The sequence below is a fragment of the Myiozetetes cayanensis genome, unplaced genomic scaffold (assembly GCF_022539395.1).
Source record: "Myiozetetes cayanensis isolate MyiCay16 unplaced genomic scaffold, myiCay2020 scf1, whole genome shotgun sequence".
Classification (NCBI taxonomy): Eukaryota; Metazoa; Chordata; class Aves; order Passeriformes; family Tyrannidae; genus Myiozetetes; species Myiozetetes cayanensis.
Window position 1 is genome coordinate 92,241,313 of NW_026086604.1, and position 19,407 is coordinate 92,260,719.

General features: G+C 40.5%; 2 protein-coding genes across 2 annotated transcripts in view; one reads left to right on the forward strand and one right to left on the reverse strand.

Moving 5' to 3' along the window:
• The first annotated feature begins 44 nt into the window (after positions 1 to 44).
• On the forward strand, positions 45 to 10,620 carry ALDH5A1 (aldehyde dehydrogenase 5 family member A1). Its single transcript, XM_050310096.1, is given in 11 exon segments — positions 45 to 344; positions 484 to 567; positions 1,804 to 1,974; positions 2,269 to 2,385; positions 2,820 to 2,963; positions 3,821 to 3,934; positions 3,936 to 3,965; positions 5,243 to 5,401; positions 6,713 to 6,882; positions 7,630 to 7,688; positions 7,840 to 10,620. Coding segments are annotated over 11 exon segments (1,554 nt in total). The 3' UTR covers positions 8,046 to 10,620.
• A 1,059-nt stretch (positions 10,621 to 11,679) lies between these two features.
• KIAA0319 (KIAA0319 ortholog) overlaps positions 11,680 to 19,407 on the reverse strand; it is a 54,191-nt gene continuing 46,463 nt past the window's right edge. Inside the window, 3 exon segments of the mRNA XM_050310093.1 lie at positions 11,680 to 15,936; positions 16,783 to 16,874; positions 18,408 to 18,498. Coding sequence (XP_050166050.1) covers positions 15,758 to 15,936; positions 16,783 to 16,874; positions 18,408 to 18,498 — 362 coding nt within the window. The 3' untranslated portion in view covers positions 11,680 to 15,757.

Here is a 19,407-nt window from a genome sequence, read left to right on the forward strand (position 1 = left end):
GGCGGGCCGTGCCGGGGCTCCGCCGCCTGTCGCCGAGCGCGGCCATGGCGACCCTCCTGCCGCGGGGCGCCGCCGCCGCCCGCCGCCGTCTGCTCCTGCGGCTCCCGCCGCCGCTCCGCCCGGGGCCGGCGCGGGGCGCCAGCCGGGCGCTGCCCGCTGCCCTGGTGCGCCGGGGCGGCCTGGTAGGCGGCCGCTGGGTGGAGACGGCGGCCGCTTTCGCCGTGCAAGACCCGGCCAGCGGCGAGGAGCTGGGCCAGGTGTCGGACTGCGGCGCGGCCGAGGCGCGGGCGGCCGTGCGGGCCGCGCACGAAGCCGGCGCCGCCTGGGGCCGCCTGCCCGCCAAGGTGAGCGGCCGCGGGAAGGGACGGCGAGGGGCCCCCGCGGGCGGGGGAGCTCCGGGCGGCACCGGCCGGGGCTCCCGGGGCTCCGCTGCCCCGTCCCTGCGTGCGGCGGCCGCGGCAGCCTTGTGTCTCTCCCTGCCAGGAGAGGAGCGTGCGGCTCCGCAGATGGTACGAGCTGATGATGGAGAACAAGGAGGAGCTGGCGCGGATCATCACGGCCGAGAACGTGAGTTAGGGGGGCGATGCCGCCTCTGCCCCTATGGGCGTGGGCACTGCCCTGTGCCAGCACTCGGACTGAGAAACCCAACACAGAGATGAGAGCAGCGATATAAAGTAAAACTGGCCGCCGATAAACCCACCCTGGGTTCATCTCACCACTTAGCCACCACAGCTTTTTTGAGATCTTAAAAAAGTTGAGCTAATGGGCACATTGTGCATTCCCATTGCTCTGCTAGGGCAGTGGATGAGGTTTCAAACATTCCTCTTCCTGACATACATACAGTGCATTGGTTTGATGGCGGTAGTATGTAACTCACAGAAGGCAGAACCCACGTTGTGCTTCATGGTGTGCCAAAGCGTACATCCACCTAAACCGTGGTCCTCATGGCAAAAATGTTTGTGGTTTTTTTTTTCTTTTTTTTGTCTTTTTTAATTTCTTAGTTGTTTTAGGATCCTTAAGCATGCAGGCCTCCCAGAGGAGGGCATCCAGTTTAGCACAGAGCTGGGAAAGCCTCTGGATCATCTATGTCAGGAGCAGAAGCATTTGACTGGTTGGGCGTGTGGATCATGTCAAACTCCTTAACCAGCTTGTCATTCCTGCCTCTATGGCTAGCCCTGCCTCCACAGCAGGCCAGCAGTTTCACTGACTGGGAAAAAAACTGAAGTGCTATTAAAGCAGGTTGCCAAGTTGGATTCACATAGTCTGCTTTAGTTTGTATCACAGAGTAGTCTGAGAGCTCACAAACTGGTGTCCTTTTGGATAAAACCTTGTTGGAAGATACTTCAAGCGGCTCCTCTGTGGTGTCGCATCTGATAATGGTCATTCAGTCCACGGGGTCAGCCCTGGAGACAGTTCAGAGTAATACTCCCAAAACAAATGTCCCTGGCGTGAACTTGAAACTGCTTTGCCATGTTTTGGGTCTTTCTTCAGAAAGGCAATAGGAGCTAACTGCAGAGTTTGTAAGTAAATACATACATTTTCTGTTCTTGCTCATTGTCTTGGGCAGATATGAACCCAGGCACAGCATACAAAATGTTGCCTATACAATCAGTGATGGTATATTGAAGCTGCACAACTATTGCCGCTGCAATCATACAATCCTTTTTGGAGATTGCAGTGTACCTGATAGGGAGGGGACCATAAAGTACTCTGAAAAGAACTGAAACTCCAAAATCACTTGAATTTGTTTCTCCTGCTTCAGTTTGCCACTTACAATGTTTCTTCAATCTGATTTAATCAAAGGGGAAGCCTCTGAAAGAAGCACAGGGTGAAATCGTGTATTCTGCCTCGTTTCTGGAGTGGTTTGCGGAGGAGGCTCGCCGGATTTACGGTGATGTTATTCCAGCATCTGCAAAAGACAGAAGAGTGCTGGTGCTGAAGCAGCCAGTAGGAGTGGCAGCCATTATAACCCCAGTAAGCATTGCTGAACTTTTTCGAATCACCTGAAGGTTTTCAGCTTAGCCCACAGCATGGGGCCATGGCTTTATGGCTTCTCCAGCCCTGGAAAACACCCCTGAAAATTTTAATTTCTGCTTTGTATTTGCTTCTTCCTTGATTGGCAGTGCTTCTTCTTAATACTCACTTAGGACAAAGTACATCATGCAGAACTGATTAGGCTGTTGCATAATTACAGAAAATGCAAGTTATTTCTGCAAAACAGGTGACAGAATTTTCCCAACTCTGACTGTACTTTTTCTCTCATCCCAGTGGAATTTTCCCAGTGCTATGATTACCCGGAAGGTTGGTGCAGCTCTGGCAGCTGGCTGTACAGTGGTAGTGAAACCTGCAGAGGACACACCTTTATCAGCATTAGCTCTTGGAGAGGTGAGCTTTAATTTTAAGCTTTATCATAGCAGTTGACTGAAGCTGTAAATGGGGAGTCGAATGTGCTTTGAAGGTAAAACACTCTTCATACTTGGAGAAAGGACAAACTGGCTGACTTGATCCAGGGGTTTTATTTTAGTGAGAATCTTTGGACATTGCCTCTAATATGGTCTAGAGCCTCAAAGAGGCTAGGGCCATTTAGCCACACAGAACATTCTTGTATCTTTCATTTGGTTACTTTTTCATTTGAACAGAGAGGCTAAACCAGAGCAGGCTGCTTTCTTGATACCATGGCATCTATTACTAGTTGTGCTGAGCCCTTTTGGCTTCCATTGACTTACAGACTGTTTTTTTCAAAATAATGAACAAACACTGTGACTATTCCTCGTACAAAATGCAATGATAATGCAAATTCTGTTTTTCTTTTGTTGCAGCTTGCAAACCAGGCTGGAATTCCAGCAGGAGTGTATAACGTTGTTCCTTGTTCCAGACAACAGACGGCAGCTGTAGGGGAAGTTCTGTGCACTGATCCATTGGTATCCAAAATATCTTTTACTGGCTCTACAGCAACGGGAAAGGTACATAAGTGGACAGAATATCCGTGAAGATTATTACTGTGGTTATACTGGAAAGGTAGGGGGAAAGTGTGTGCCTTTATACAGAGCCTTATTTTTTGGCTGCTGTACACAGATTGTCCAAATAATTGTGTCCTTCTTGAGATACTGCCTATTTTTTCAGTATCAGTACTTCACAGAATGATGCGTGTCTGCAACTTCTTGATAACTGCCCTTTATTAAATTATAATATGAACAGTTTTACATAAGATGTTCTTGTTCTATATCCATAAGGTGACAACATATTAATAAGAGCACTGAATCTGAGTTTCAAAGGTACTATTTAGGAATGGCTCCTGCAGTTGAGAGAAAGTGTTAGAGAAGTAAGGCTCAGGAATCTCTGCTATCAGCTGTAGTCAATAGGCAATCTTGTTACCATCTCTAATGAAATCACTAAAACTGCAGAGTGCGGCTAGAAGATGATAGAATTCTATGGGATGGCTGTATGCGAAATTAAGAAAAAGTCTGGTATCAAGGCAGATCTTGATCCCAAATTCTATCAGATCTTGGAAAACTTTTCTAAGAGTAGTCAAGATTTTATATTGAGAAAGGATTGAACAAGCAAACAGAAGTAACAATATTAATGTGTAAAAGCTTGATCTGACCTCAAGTTGATCAAAATCCTTCTCTTCATTAGTTTTTTGACAGAATTTAATCTTTAAAGATTTCACTGAAGGGAATTTGTCCTTTTTTCTTTGTTATAGGAAATAATCTAACATTACAGAGAAATGGAGATTATTTCCTCACTGCATTACATCCATGACTCCACAGTTCACATCTGGCAGAGGTACAGATTTCTGTGTCTCTTCTGTTGCCTACAGATATTGCTGAGACACGCAGCTGGCACTGTGAAGCGAGTTTCCATGGAGCTTGGAGGACATGCTCCTTTTATAGTGTTTGACAGTGCCAATGTGGACCGTGCTGTTGCAGGAGCCTCTTGCTTCTAAGTATAGGAACTCAGGGCAGGTGAGAATTAACTTTTTTGTCCTTGTTTCTGGGAAGTGAAGAGTTGTACATGTAGTTTAAGCTGTAAATAAGATATTTTATGTAAAAGGAAAGCATAGAGAACTTCATTGTGAAGATGCTGTACTCACACGTGGCTGTGGGCACTCAAGCCAGTCATCAGCAAGTCTGAACAGCTACACTAAAATTCCATATACTTTCACAACATGTGGCAGTCACTGAGAAGGAAGATGTTCACTGGAACCCCTCACAAGAGCTTGAGAAGTGATAAGGCATTTTCTCGTATTCTTTGTTGACATTAAATTCCTTGGAGAACTAGAGCTGTGAAAGACACCATCCTTCTTCAGTCTGTTAAAAGACACTCACAGATAGATTTTTTCCACAATGAATAGCTTAAAAAAAGCAGTAGACAAGATTTGAGTGCACATTGCTTCAAATGTATTTTAATTAGAGTCAAAAAAATTGTAAAAGAGCATCACTTTCCAGAACAGTCAAAGGAAATGGGCTGTTCCAGCCCTATAGGTATTATTACTTGTACATATGAACATGAAGTTGATGAACTGCAGCTTTAGAGAAGCAGCAAGCTTTCAGTGGGATTGGGAGGTTGTTTTATGGGGAAAATGTTGCTTGAATAACAGAAGAAGAAAACATAACACTAATCTTGGGAAGAAAGAAAGGAAACAAAAGTAAACAAGGATCACTGAGGGATCTGACCCACACTGGACAAGATCTAACATAAAAGGCACCACCACCACACTATCCTTGCTGTAGAGAAGGATAAATTAGCTATTCCTTCTGAGGTACCACAGCCATCAGAGCAAAGGGGTAGCACAAATAGCTAGGCCATTGAAAGCACTTAGAAACAAATTCCAGGAAGAAAGCAAAAGAGACCTCACACTACCAAATGTGATTGGAGTTTCTGCTGCTCACTCCAGCATTCTGAAGTCTAATTAGAAGGTATTGTGCAGCTTCTGGACACTGGTTGATCCATATATCTGAGCCTACAAAACTCAGAAAACCTATACCCAGTATAAGCAACTCTAGCAGTGTGACATATTTCACTCATGTACTGATAGCTTGTTGAAGTTGTATTTCTAGAGTGAAATGACTGTCAAAAGAAATGGCATAGCAAGGTAACAGCTTAAGGTGAGGGAGAAGAGGCAGAGGACATCAGTGTTGTAAACTGATTCTGTGGCATGAAGGCCAGAAAGAATTAATGGATAGATTAAATACAATATAAACTACTGTTTGGTTTTTTTCCTTTTCATGGTTGTTTTCAGACTTGTGTCTGCACAAACCGTTTCCTGGTGCAAAAGGGAATTCATGACGAATTTGTGGAAAAGTTTGCTAAAGCTATAGAGAAAGAACTACATGTTGGAAATGGATTTGATGCAAAAACTACCCAAGGACCACTAATAAATGAAAAAGCAGTGGAGAAGGTATAAATAAAATGTTTTATTTTTACATCTTAGTTTTCTTTTTATGATCCATAAAGTAACTTTAGATTTATATTTCACTGGTTTTAAGCTTGTTTTATTAGAATGTATTTGCAATGTGGCTGGAAGTGTGTTTTGTCCTCCAAGTCCATGTGTACATATAGACAATCAGATGTAGACAGTTCATGTATTCCCCTATTTCCATTAAGGGACAGAGAGGCCTCCTTTAGGGAAAGCTGATTCCTCCTGGTTACTTCCTAGCTGTTCTCAAGACCATTTACTGAAATTAGATACACTATGAGAGCTCTGTGGTGATCCTGCAAATTCTGAAATGCTATGATTGAAAACTTATTTTGAAGAACGGTGCCTCTGTTTGGCAAAAGCTTAGCAGAATAATTCATCAGGGTTAAAAATACCAGAACTCAGGATGTTGCAATCACTTGAAACTTTACGTGCATGTTCAGGTTTTGGATGACTCATGACTCCAGAAGTTATTTTTTTTTTAAAATCCTAATAAGAGATATTTTCTTCCTAAGATTAAAGATTGCTAAATTATGTGGCTCATACTTTGTAAGATATTATGGCTCCATTATATACAGGCTTGGTTTGAATCCATTCTACTTGAATGCTGCCAGATTTTCTGTTTACAAAACAACAGATTATAAAAACTTTTAAGTTATTTGGGAGACAAAGGACTTGTTTTCTTTCCTTCATGCCTTCCCTTTGTGCATCACAAAAGTGTAGTGTGCATATCACATACAACTATATATACAAATAAGCATGCACTGTATATAGTCACTTAAGAGCCTGTCTGTAATTTCAAAGGACAGTATTGTAGGTGGAGATTGCTACTTTAGTCTTCTTATTAATTTGTTGTCTTTAGATGAATGTAGATGTAGGGGGTGGAAAATGTTCTTGCCAGTACCATCTTGAAAGCTGTCTCTTTCTCTTCAAATGGCAGTCATGTACTTCTGCTTTCATAGTGCCTTATCACTGGTATAAGATGTAACTTTTATTCCTGCAAAGACTTTTTCTCACATTAAATGTAGTTTTTTAATTTCAGTAGAAAAGCTGAATCTTGAATATCAGTGAGACTGGAGCCATACTCAAAATTTATCCCTCTGAAATTACGTCAAACTGTGAGAGAAATAAAAATTCAAGAGAGATTATATGGCAAGTGATCCTCGGAAAGCTATAAACTTCTCTTCAGGATTTTTTTTTTTTAATACTGGAGACTATTATTTCTTCAGTGGGAAATGTACTCTTTTTCATTCTTAAATGCTGATTTTGAGATTTTTGTTATGCATACCTCAGGTAGAGAAACACATCAAGGATGCAGTTTCTCAAGGAGCATCTATTGTGACTGGAGGGAAACGACACAGCTTGGGGAAGAATTTCTTTGAGCCAACATTACTTAGTAACGTTACAACAAAAATGCTTTGCACCCAAGAGGAGACGTTTGGCCCTTTAGCACCAGTTATCAAGTAAGATCATTAATTTTCCAGATCAAAAATAACGAAAAAAATCAATGAAAGATTATTTTGAATAAACAAGATTTGAAAGGCAGTTTGTCAATTAAAAAAAGAGTCTTTTGTAGTAAGACGGGTGCACATGTGAAAACATACTTTGGTTATGTGATTTGTTTGTTTCTCTCTTGGTCTGATTTTAGCATCTCTGCAACTTTTTGCAAATTACTTTGTTTTAAAATGTATCAATAGTTAAGCAAGGGTAGATAGCAGAAAAACCTTCATCAGCTTCTTATCTGTGGTATGGAACAGGAGACAGGACTTCTGAGTTTGTCATGTGATCTACTAGTCCTAAATTTTTCTGACAGAGGATGACTTAGAGCTGTCTGTTCTCCTTAAAACCTTCCCTGGCTCTCTGCAGAGCAATTCGATGTGATGGAAGAATAGCCAGTTATCTCTCAGAGTTGAGAGTGCTTGTGTAGCTGGGGAAATAGGTGGGCTAACCAATGTGAAATAAATGTTTTTGCTACCAGTATCTAGGGAGGATAAAGGCAATCTTAATTTAAATTGCTGGTAAGTAGTTAAGAGAAGAGGTAGACACTCCGTCATTGTTTCAAAGGGAAAGTTAAATTAGGTGTTTAAAGTACAGTTTTGGGGAAAAAAAAATAATTTTTAATTCTGATAAAACTGCTTCTTGTCAGTAAGTCATCAACACAGTAGGTGAACTTCGAGCCTCATTTCCATTTTTTCTCTTTCTATTGACAGATTTGAGACTGAAGCAGAAGCTGTTGCTATAGCAAATGCAGCTAATGTGGGTTTAGCAGGTATGCCTTTGTCAGATAAGTGTATTTCTGAGGTTTGATGAGCTGTAGTGTGACGGGGTGATGATTTTGAATGTAGTAAATCTCTTTTTCACAGTATTCTGCAATTGTTCTTACTGACTTTTATTCCTGTATCTCTGTGTCTGCACGGCAGGATATTTCTACTCCCAAGATCCAGCTCAGATCTGGAGAGTTGCGGAACAGCTGGAAGTTGGAATGGTTGGTGTTAATGAAGGCATAATCTCATCAGTGGAGTGTCCTTTTGGTGGGGTAAAAGAGTCTGGCTTAGGGCGAGAGGGTTCAAAGTATGGCATCGATGAATACTTAGAAATAAAATATGTCTGCTTGGGAGGCTTATAAAAATCTTCAAAAAGCACAATCCCAAGAGCTTGGAAAAGAGTGCTGTAGTTTTAATAAGCTTCTTGAACCAGAAATATGTGTGAATGCAACTTCTACCTTCTTTAAAACTAAGTAACCCCGTTCTGTGTGTGTAAAGATACTTACAGTATTCTGTGCTGCCATATGTTTTTACATGGTCTTTGTTTATACATTCAGTTTTTCAGCAGTGTGATCAAAATGTCCATCCTTTTTCGTAATGAGTAGGGATGCGCATTTATTATTCTTGGATTATCCCTGTGTAACTGGGAGAACTTGGAGGCTGGTGCATAATGAAAATAGGTTATAACCTATGTCAAGGGGAAACTATACCACTGTTTTCTAGTACCTTTCGCATTTCAGTGTGGATGTGGGAGGCTTTGGGATGGCAGTCTCCCTTTAGAATTCGTGTAAATACTCACATTTTCTAATGTGCTTCTATGATGTTCTTTAGAAGCGTGTGTCTTTTTTTTTAATTATGGGTGAATCTGATGGTTATGAAAATTGCTTTTAGCTACAGCTAGGCATCCATGTAGGCAAACAGACAGCTTCTTCAGTGCTCTAAATGCTGACTGCAGAAGCCCTGTTCAGCTTTCGGCCTCTGAGCAAAGAGCTGTAATTTATGCCTAACAGCTTGCACGCCTAGGATCAAATATGGATCTTATTTATGTTTGTTAGCCCCAGCTCTTAGTTCCAGTCCTAGGAACGGGACAGTCCAGGGCAAAGAATTGCTGGCTTAGTGAGTAGCAGGAGGAAGATGGGATACTTACAGGAATAACTTGCAGGATTGTAAGGGGACTACAAGGGCTATGTGAAGAAAGCTCAAGTGGTGATACGATGATACAGATAAAACTTCCTCCCTTTCATGAAAAGACCATGACTCTCCTTGGGTAGAAGTTAGTGTCTAAAGGAACATTACTCAGCACCTCTGAAGAATATGAGCAGATAAATGGGTCCATCCCTCTGGGCTTTGTGCTTTGAATTGGATTTTTGATTGTGCAGGTGAATGTTCACTAGGGAGGAAGGTTTAAAAACCTTTGAACATGGCTAACTGTATGACCTAATAAAGATTTAAATAGTAGTGATTAGAGGTGAGACTTTGACACATCACCTTGCTATTCTGTCATCTTCAAAAGATGATGTAAAGCTTCCTTTATATGAAATAAACAATGTTGTTTAAACATTATTTTAATGGCAGTCAAACAAAGCACTTTAAAAAATGTGCAATGTTACTTTGGCAAATAAATTAGCACTGCAAAAGCTAAGTGGAATAAATTTTGTTTCTTGTGTTCATTTTTAAAAATAAATAAAAGACTGCAGTAGAGCTCTTCTTCCTATGAACTAATGAATGTACCCCATGAAATGTAATATTTTAAGATATTTTATCCCATCAAGCAAAGGTAACACAAGCCTTGGAAAAGGAAGCCAAAAGAGTTATATGGTTTTGTTTATTTTTTTTTCAAAGCGCACATAAAGTAGCATTGACTGCTACTTCTTGTTTTTAAATATTTTTTATGGTTATATTTGTGTAACACTTGAGACCGGATGGGTCTGGAGCACATTACCTGTCAGTAATGTGTGTGCGTTGTGCCAACCAAATGGCAGTTAAGGGACACTTACTGCCCTTCCAGTAATTCCTAATGCACCAAACCAACACATTTTTGGTAGTGAGGACTTAGTACTGTTACCTGTGCTTGTTGACAAGAACAAAAAAAGGATGGCCTATTTCTACACTAGTTGCAAGGAACTTTCTTATAGCCAGCTTCTAAGCTTACACTGTTGAGCACATTATCCTGCCTGAATTTGGGGAATACAGTGTTGTGGAAGAGGAAACTTTGCCAGCCTTGGCTGCCAGTGTGTGTTTATTTCTAACTGAGAGAGTAACTAGGTAGAAGAAGGTCATAACTTGGTGCCTGGGTGCCACAGCACAGTGATGCAGGCACAGTTACAGCTATTGTACGCAGGTAGAGTATCTCCCACTGAAACTGCTGACCTAAATTATGTCTGCCTGTGGACTGAAGTATAAGCTCAAAATTAATCATCTCATTTAGAGCTGTATGACAGTGCAGTCTTGAATGTGAGCGTACTTCCTGGACAGTGCAGTTGGAGGATAAATTCTTTAACCCCCTGCTCTCTTCACTGCAAAATTACTGATCTGATGCGTTGATACATTTGAAGTCTTAATGTCTTTTCTGAGAATAACACTTTTAATGAGTAAATGTTTACCTTTTTTCTAGCAAATAATACCTTTTACTATGCCTGATAGCAAGCACAAACCATAAATAAAGATAAGGTATGTAATAAACTTTAAAAATACCTTTGTCTAGATTGGATTGTGGTTGGATTACAGCATAGTATCCTTGTGTCAGTAAGGTCTACATCTGTTAAGCACAGAATAATCAAAGTTGTCTTCATAACGAAAACTGTGATTCTTCAACAAAAGACTTACTTGAATTCTCACACCTCAGTTATGTTGATTGCACTTGTTATAGTTTAGCAATTTCTGGATATTAAAACTGTGATTAAAAATGTTTTTAGTTAATAAATAACTTCTGTGAAAGCACTGGATTTTGTGAGTTACTACACCTCATTCAATGTTGAATTGACAATCTGACAGCAGCCACATTAAGGTCAGTCTCTCAGATTTCCACAGAATATTTTGTTCTGCCAGCTTTATCACTGGAAAAGACTTTGCATCCACATGTTCATAAAGTGTAAGATTTTGGTACCCCCAATTACAGTCCCTTGAATCTAAATCAAATATATGAGACTACTTTGACATAGTAATTTGCTGTCAGTCATTTTGTATGCAAGTCTTTTATGCTGAATCAAACGTTTTATCACAAGATAGAGGTTTTGTATATCACAGTGTCTTCCCTGCTTTCATGATGTGATTAACTGCATAATTCTTTACCTCATGTATTAAGACTTAACATAGTTTTGAAAGCTCTTTTATTTTCATTTAGTTAATACAGTTTTGAAGCTCAGAAACTGTTTTAATTTCCAACCTGCTTTAGTCATGGCCAATTTCCTTTTCATTTTCTGATGTTATTCTTTAAGTAGCTGTTGTTTCACACCCCCTCCCCACCCACAATGCCTGTCTTCTCTGTGTAATAAACTCTCCAGAAGCTGTGCTTACCTGTTCTGCTAGATATTTAACAACTCAGCTTACTCAGAGGAGAAGATTTAAGTAGTGTGTTCAGAAGCCCTAAGTTACATTTTAGCACTTGTTTAAAGTCTTTCCATGTCAAAACTCCCTGCTTAGGACCTCCCAAGAATAACCACAAGAAGTTATGGTGCATATTCACTGTGAGTGCTGAAGGTACTTTGCACAACTGGCTGAAGTTGTTTAGGAATCACTGCTGCTGATCTCCTGTCCCACCAGTCTACTCAAAGGGATGGGGGCAGGCTACTGCTGTTAACAAAATGTACAGTGCAATAACAAAGGGGCAGATTCCATTCCTCAGTACAGGGCATTTATGTGTCTCATCAGCTCATTCAGCAGCCAGTATCCCCTTGCAGGAATCCAGTATGAATGTATGAGGTGCCACGTAGACCGCGGCACCTTAAAAAGTAGCTTTTATGGTGTATGATTTTTCCTTACAGAAAGACACCTGTATCTCATAGTACCTTTTATTATCACAAATTACCACAAACTTGACACACACTGATGCAAGGATTTTTCTTCTGAAGTTCAGAAAACAGGCAGTGTAACCTGCCTCTATCTAACACAGTATTTTGGGTTATATTGCACACTGATTACTGCAAAGCAGCCATTATACTGACAAACACTCTCAGGTACTGGATTTGTTATAGAGTAAGCCACAAAGCTTGTGAAATTACCACACTTGGCATGACAGCTGGTGATTATTTACACACAGCCAATTAAACCAAGTAAGGACAAGCACCACAAGAAAACCTACTGTGAACTGCAGTAAATTATTTTTTTTCCTGCTCTCTGATGTACTGAAGTATGTCACCTCTCTAGAAAAAGATGCTTCTGTCAGTAGGAAAGGAAGGGATCAGCTACTGCACTGCTTTTATGTTTGAGTACAGACATAAGCTATGGTATACAACGTATGTCTATTAGCCTGACCTGAGTGATGAGTCCAATACAGAATACCATGCCTAAAAGAGTACCTGACAAGTTCCTAAAAGGAAAGACAAAAATTTATTAGTTACATAAATGTAGCAATTTCAGCTCAGAAACAGTTCCAGTTACAATACAACAGCAATAGCAATAAATAACATTTTCTAGAAACAGGTTCCTAATATAAGTTCTGTAATAGCTCACCCATCCACCCACAGGGAGAAGTGCTTCCATACAGAGACAAACTACAAATCTGCAGCTCATCTGCACTTGATTCATAGCCCATACAAAAATCATTTGCCTTTGCTGCCTCCTTTTTAAAATTTATTTCTGAACCTTTTATTTCTCTCCTTTGCCTTGGGGAGTTCAGGACATAAAAGGAACGTGAAATGGGTTTTTCTTTGCTGCAGAAATAATGGATTAGTATTCTAGTTAGGATCAATGATAAGCAATAACTGATATTAAGAAACTAATTCACCGCTATATCCCATTTCCCTTCTTCAAGAAGAATGTTTACCTCTCTCAAACCTCAAATAAATGTCAGAAGACTACACTAAATGTCATTTTATTACCACCATCCCAAAGCTCCATCTGACTACTGCCCATTATCAGTATACCAGGGGGAAAACTAGTTTCACTTGAGGCTAAAAGCAGGAATAGGACATTTGCCTAAACTCAATTATTTCAAGAACATCGGATTATTTAAGGAAAGTGTGAATCCAGCACAGAGAACACACGCACCCAACCACTCACTCTCTCTCTCTTAAGTTCACACACTGTTAAGTTCCTTGCATGTGTGCTCAGTTCTGTTTGCCCACAGAGACCAAGAAAAGCAAAACTGATACCCTATAGGCAAACAGCTGACAGCACAAAACAGATGCCTGAACAGTACTTATATGTGATGCATCTGACAGAGGGGGAGAAGACTGTTTACCTAAAAGGACAGAGTTGACAATGTATGCTTACACATAAAACAAGAAAAACCTGATTCCTGTACTTGTTTTGCTAGAGAATCAACCTTTAGTTTTGGGGTTTGGTTTGGGTTTTTGTTTTGGGGGTTTTTTTGGTTTGTTTTGTTGGTTGGTTGAGTCTGGGGTTTTTTTGTTTGGTTGTTTTTGGGTTTTTTTGGTGTTTGTTTATTTTTTTTTTTAAGATGTCTGAATTTTAATTCCTTGAAAGAACAACCTCCTAGCCTTTTGCACTGGCTTTAAACACAAACCCAAAACATATAAAGTGACTGATTTCACAAAACTGGTGGATGCTGCTGACTGCACTGACACGTCCTACAAGGTAAGTATATAGATAAAGGCACACTGGAGACAGTATTAGCAGAAGCATTAACGGCACCATGGCAAATACGAAGTTGAAACTGCTTAAGCAACTTGTTTGCTTGTTTAAAAATGCATGTTTCTATGAGCGCGATTCCTGCTGGAACATTTTGGGAAGTTATGCAGAATGAATTAAGCCCAACATTTGGATTTCAAAGGAAAAAAAAAATCAGTATTTTGAGCGGGCCTTAACTTTATTCAGGAATGCTTTAAAGAAAAACACTGCATTATTACATTAACACATCTGGAGGAGAAACTGAAAGACATCAGAAGCTGCCCTTGCTTTTATTGACCAAGTTATTAAAAAATATATATACATATACACACACACTCTCAAGAAGGGGGAGAGTGTGATAAAGTAGATTTGTTTCAATAAATATGCTAAACTCCCCATACACAGAGTTGAAACTTGGTTTCTGAAGAAAGCAAATCATACCATTTATACTGCACCTTGCTGGTGGGTATGAGAAAAAGACACACAACACCTGCACTAGCCCATTTTAGCTCTTCACAGCCTCTCCCTCCACGATGACTCCTGCAGCCATATAAAGCTCCTCAGAGAAATGCAGGACCTGGCACGGCACAGGATAAATACTCCTCAGTGCTGCACTAGTAGCCTTAGGGACTCTTGCTGGCTGCATTTGAAAATTATTAAACAAATTATGAGCATGCCGCGTTGCTGCAACTTTTGACTACTGAATCCAACCTATCTGCCCAACTCCATTAACAAGAGAAGCACAGAAGCCCCAGTGTTCAACCCAGCTACTCTGCTCTCTCAGACTTCTAAGAAAGGATGGAGAAAGCCGCAAAATTCTCCACTAAATTATTTTTCATTATAAAGATGGGCTTTGTGCCCTCCCTGAGCCTTCTATGCTGCTCTCCTTGATCTCTATACTGCTCCATCCTTCTCCAAGAATGGGTTCTCTACCACCGGATTAAAACCAAAAAAACTCTCTCCAAAATGTTCCCAGAGGAACGTTTTCTCCATCGAAACACATCATTCCTCCATACCCAAGACTCCAGCACATCAATAGAGTACCCCCAGATAAAGCTGACATTGTGGCTAAACAGTACCACTGACACAGATGTCCCCACGAGTGAGGCTGATGTATAAAAGCCAGGTCTTCAGTCTGGGATTTCAAGAGCAGTACTGTGGGGGTATGATTTTAAAGCCTAACAAGCAGGCTGTGAAGAAATTATCCAGACTCTGGACAAGAATATCAGAACTTCAATACACCTACCCTTGCCAAAAACCGAAAAGGATCTCTTTAGGTCAACACATCCAGTCACTGAACAGCCACAGAGGAAAAAGTAAAACAGTTTAATGTTCAAGCTAAAACCTTGTTCAGTACCGATTCCCACGACAATGAAGGTTGGACCTCTTGCTTCACACAGGGTATTTGCCACAAGCATTTCACTACACGAGTGCCTGGCACATTCTTTAACTGAGCACTAAGGCTGACAGAAAACTCATCTCAGCTGAGCGTTCAGTCTTAGAAGCTTCAGAGCTCCTCAAAAGTGATCTCTAAGCAAAAGGTTGCTTGGAATGCTTCTGAAGGCGCTACAGTTTCCTGAATGGACGTGGCCGAGACAAAGCACTTTCATCATTATAGAAGCAGCCTAAGGCTGGACTTTCCTATGTAGACACCATATCTCCTATGAAAATACAGGGATAACCTTTCTTTGAAAACAAAACAAAGACATTTCCACCTCACAAATAGTACCCTAGGAAAAGAATTCACAAAGCACAGTCAGATAAACACAATGCACTAAAAATGCTCTTTGTGTTTCCATCCTAAACTGAAAATTAAGATGGAGCCTGTGGCCACATATTGCTCTCTATAATTGTAATGGAATTTATCTGTATTGGCTTTTGCTGTTATAAACCATACTGCTTCTCCAAGAGAGTGCTGGGAGCATAGGACATGAATCTGTATGCCATTGTTAGTTACCACAGTCTGTAGCACAACAGCCCTGGCTAATTTTGTAGCAGTGACACAGAAAAAAGGGCCTTCAGAAGTTCAGAAAAACATTCAGCATGAAACATGGAGGAAATAAGATGTGCTTTTCCCTGTTCCTATAACGGTGACAAGAGGAGTTAGCTGACCATCTAATCCTTCCTCATTCGTTCTTCCTTCCTCCACCTGTGTTACAAATTTAGCCTTTCACCTGCAATTAGTTGATATTTTAGGAAGCTTTTGGTTCTGCAAAAACAGAGGTGGGCCAACACGTTTCAGATGTGTCACACCAGTGTGTTCTGTGCTTTTACCCTCATTCAGTTATCTGTCTTTGGAGCTGTAGTTGAAGGAAACTCCATTTCTGATGGATCCATTCATAAGTGTTCTAGGATTCTCTCTTTCAATTTTTTCTCTGCTGAAGATAGTGTCCTGATCACTGTCAAACTCTGACTCGGAGACCATCAGACTGGAGTTGTGTTCTGTACTTCTGTGTTTTATACCTGACAATAAAAAAGCAAAACAAACTAATTAGAAAGATTTGACTTTTTAGTAATAACTAGCCACCACTGTCCCCGCTGTGATATGAAAAGTAAGGGAAAACCTGCTCTGCAGTGTAATGTAACAGCATGCACCACTGCCACCACCAATATAAAAACTGGCTTAAGAACTATCACATACTGTTGGGCAGATGCTCTTCCAACTTCACTACAGGTCTATAGTTTACGTCTCTGAAATTGGAATATATGCATTTAAATTTGAAACAATTAGGTTATCTTAGTACATACCTAATGTACTTTTAATAGCTTAAATCTGGAAATTAGTCTGTCCACTCAACTGTCTTCTTAGCACAAGTGGGAATGAAAGGTCATGGTTTCTACAGAAATGTTATCTCTGTTTTTCTAAGAGAGCAATTTCTCAGGATGATTTTAATTTCTTGTATTCCAACACTTCCCCTGCTAGAAACTGGAATTCAAGGAAATCAAAATATATGTAAACAGCAGCTGAAGTCAACTGAGGTTTAACAGGGCACTTATAGGTCAGGAAGGAACTGCTAGGCAGCAATAAAAACAGCTTCAAATTAAAACGTGCAGAGGAGAAAGGGTTACATAGAGAAAGTCTGTGGGACAATAAGATGTTCTTAATTAAGATTAATTAAGAAGCTCAGAGCAGTGGCTGAGCCCAAGGCTTCATAAAAGAAATGAAGCAATTCTCCTCCAGCCACTTCATTGTCCAATTCCACCATTCCCAAACTTCTAGGTCACCTTCTGGGCTCCTCCTGACTACAGGTCAGACACACTGACTGTATGCCTGGTGGATGAGTTCACAGCTTACCATATAGCACTTACCGTATTTGGGTCGTAGTTCCATTCTCTCCTGCTCATCTATGTTATCTAGGATGGTATATTTTGTTTTCTTTCTTATCTTTGTCCTCTTCCTGCTAGAAAGGAAGTTACCACAAAGACATTTAATTCTCATGTGCACACATAAATCTGGTCCCTCTCCTTTTCATACATATATACCCCGATACACACAACATCGTCGTACTTTCTCACCTCCACTTTAAAATAGTTGTTCCAGTTTATACCTGTATAAAGCAGCTGTACAATCTAGGCAAGACAGTATAGTTTATTTTCTCTCTGATACATGAAGATGAAGAAATCAAGATGAGTTCATTTGTACTCCTAGGCCACAGGGGTTCAGTTTGTTCAATTTCAACACAGTTACTACAGACCAGCCAGACATGTATTCATTTGCCCGCACAGTTCACACTGAAGAAGCCACCTTACTGCTCAGCCAACATTACAGCAACAACCTCCCCTCTATGGTCTTCTAAAAAAAAATAGAATCCATTTGGCAACTCAAAGGCTTTAAAACCTCCAAAACTCCAGTCAAATCTTGGGACTGCAGTGTACTTTTCCCTGTACTTTCCCCAAGGCAAAGGGAATCTCTTGCCATTCTGTCCTGTGCAGCATTTCCTTCCCCTTTTTCACATGGATCTGTATCAACTAGCCCTCACTCTCTGGCACAAGCCACATGAGGACAAAGAACAGAAGCAGCTGATAAAGAACAGAAGAACTGATAAAGAATCCCTTTATTGTCAAATCTACGTAAGCCTGTGAGGCTCCACACTGCAGGGGTGGAGTGGGACACACTTTACTATTTAAAGTTTTCTACTAACAGCATCGTTCTTTCAACCACAAAAAGAAAATCGGTATCAACTCCGACGCATCCTTTACACACTGCAAAAAGCTGAAAATATAGAAAGATTTTGACAGCATTTTATTTTTACTAACACCTCAACGAGCTATCTATTTGATCAGCTGTTTGGGCTGCAGCAAAAACACTTGCTCTAGTGACAGAACTTGCAGGGGCTTGTCACTTGAAAGAGAATTTCTTATCAGTTCACTAGAAAAGACTGGAGGGAGGGCACAAAGGGAAACAACACAGGGTAGTAGACAGAACTGTTTAACGAAAGAGGAAGCAAGAAGTCTGCATAACTGAGATTGCTAGAGTACTCCTTGCCTGTCAGCCACATGCAGCCCACCTGCTCACCCTTCCTGTCCAAGGGAAACAGCAGACTGGGAGCAGATCCTTTCCCATGGCCTAGAACATTCCTAGATCAGCGAGTGACCTTCAGGGTGTGCCTCTTTTTTGTTAGCACAGAGTACCTGGAGGACTCAGTGGGAGACTGTGAAGATCTGCAGTATACTCTTCAGCATTTTGACATTAACTATCACTTAATAGGAAGGATATTGCAACATTAACTTTTTTTGTTTTTTAATGTAGAGAAGCACAGAGACACAAATGGATACTCTTTTTTCAACAAAAGTGTGTCTCTACAGAAAGAGCTACAGGAAGCTCAAAAAAAAAAGGAACTCCAAAAAGAGTTCAGTGGTTTAGTGCTAAGGACTGGACTAAAATATGGCAGTTTTTGCATATACCCCATCAAAAAGAAACACAAATCATGTACCTTTTGCAGCAGCAGATGCAGAACCAGGCAAGCCCTACCATGACCACAATCAAAATAAAAACAGATACAGTCACATAGAGTATACTCCACTCTGAAAAAAAGAAACACAACAGTGCTTTGTAAAGCCATGAATAATTTCTAATACAAACCCTATTAAAATAACCAATTCTGAGGAATAGGGAGTGTCAACAGGAAGTTAGGAAAACTCAGCACCTTCCTATTTTCAGAATAATTTCTAAAAATTCTTAAGCTTTAAGACTGAAAGTGCATGTTAGAAAATTTTCTTCCACTCTAATACCTTTTACCATCCCAAGGTTTCCAAAGGCTACGTGGGAACTGAAAGTCCTGCAAAGGGGCATGGTTACCACCTCAGTTATCGTTCTTTAACTGAAATAAACATAGGTGTACTCTGGGTCTGGCATTTCAGTAGTGCTTTAAAAGATCAGCTGAATAGAGATAGATCTTTCTATCTGCACACTTACATTTATAAATCCATGAAAATGGAAGGATGCAGAGAGATGTGCAATAATGTGAACTTTCAACATGTGTATGCTCACTATTCTCACTGTTATCATTATACTATGGAACAACACAGCATGAGGGCAGGGCTGCAGGAGGTCCCAACCTCAAGACTTAAAACCTGCCATCCTCTTTGGGTTGTCATTAGTCTTTGTTTACTACATAGCCCATGGTTACTTAATGGCTTGTACTAAGCTCCTTATAAACATTTATAGATTTACTTGGAGGCTACCACATTGCTCAGCAAATGTCTCCAAGCCTGCACAGTACTTAGAGAGTTGAGCTTTGTTTCAACTTCATCAGAAGACCCATTTAATTTAGACTTAAGTATTAATTATTTGAAATAGAGAATCTAATATGATAAATTAGGCGTGCCACAGAATATAGACAGTATGATGCTGCTGAAACTAAACTGCATTTCCTAGATGCAATGGGCTAACTGAAAGAAACACTGGAATTAATCATGCTAAGAAACTGAGGT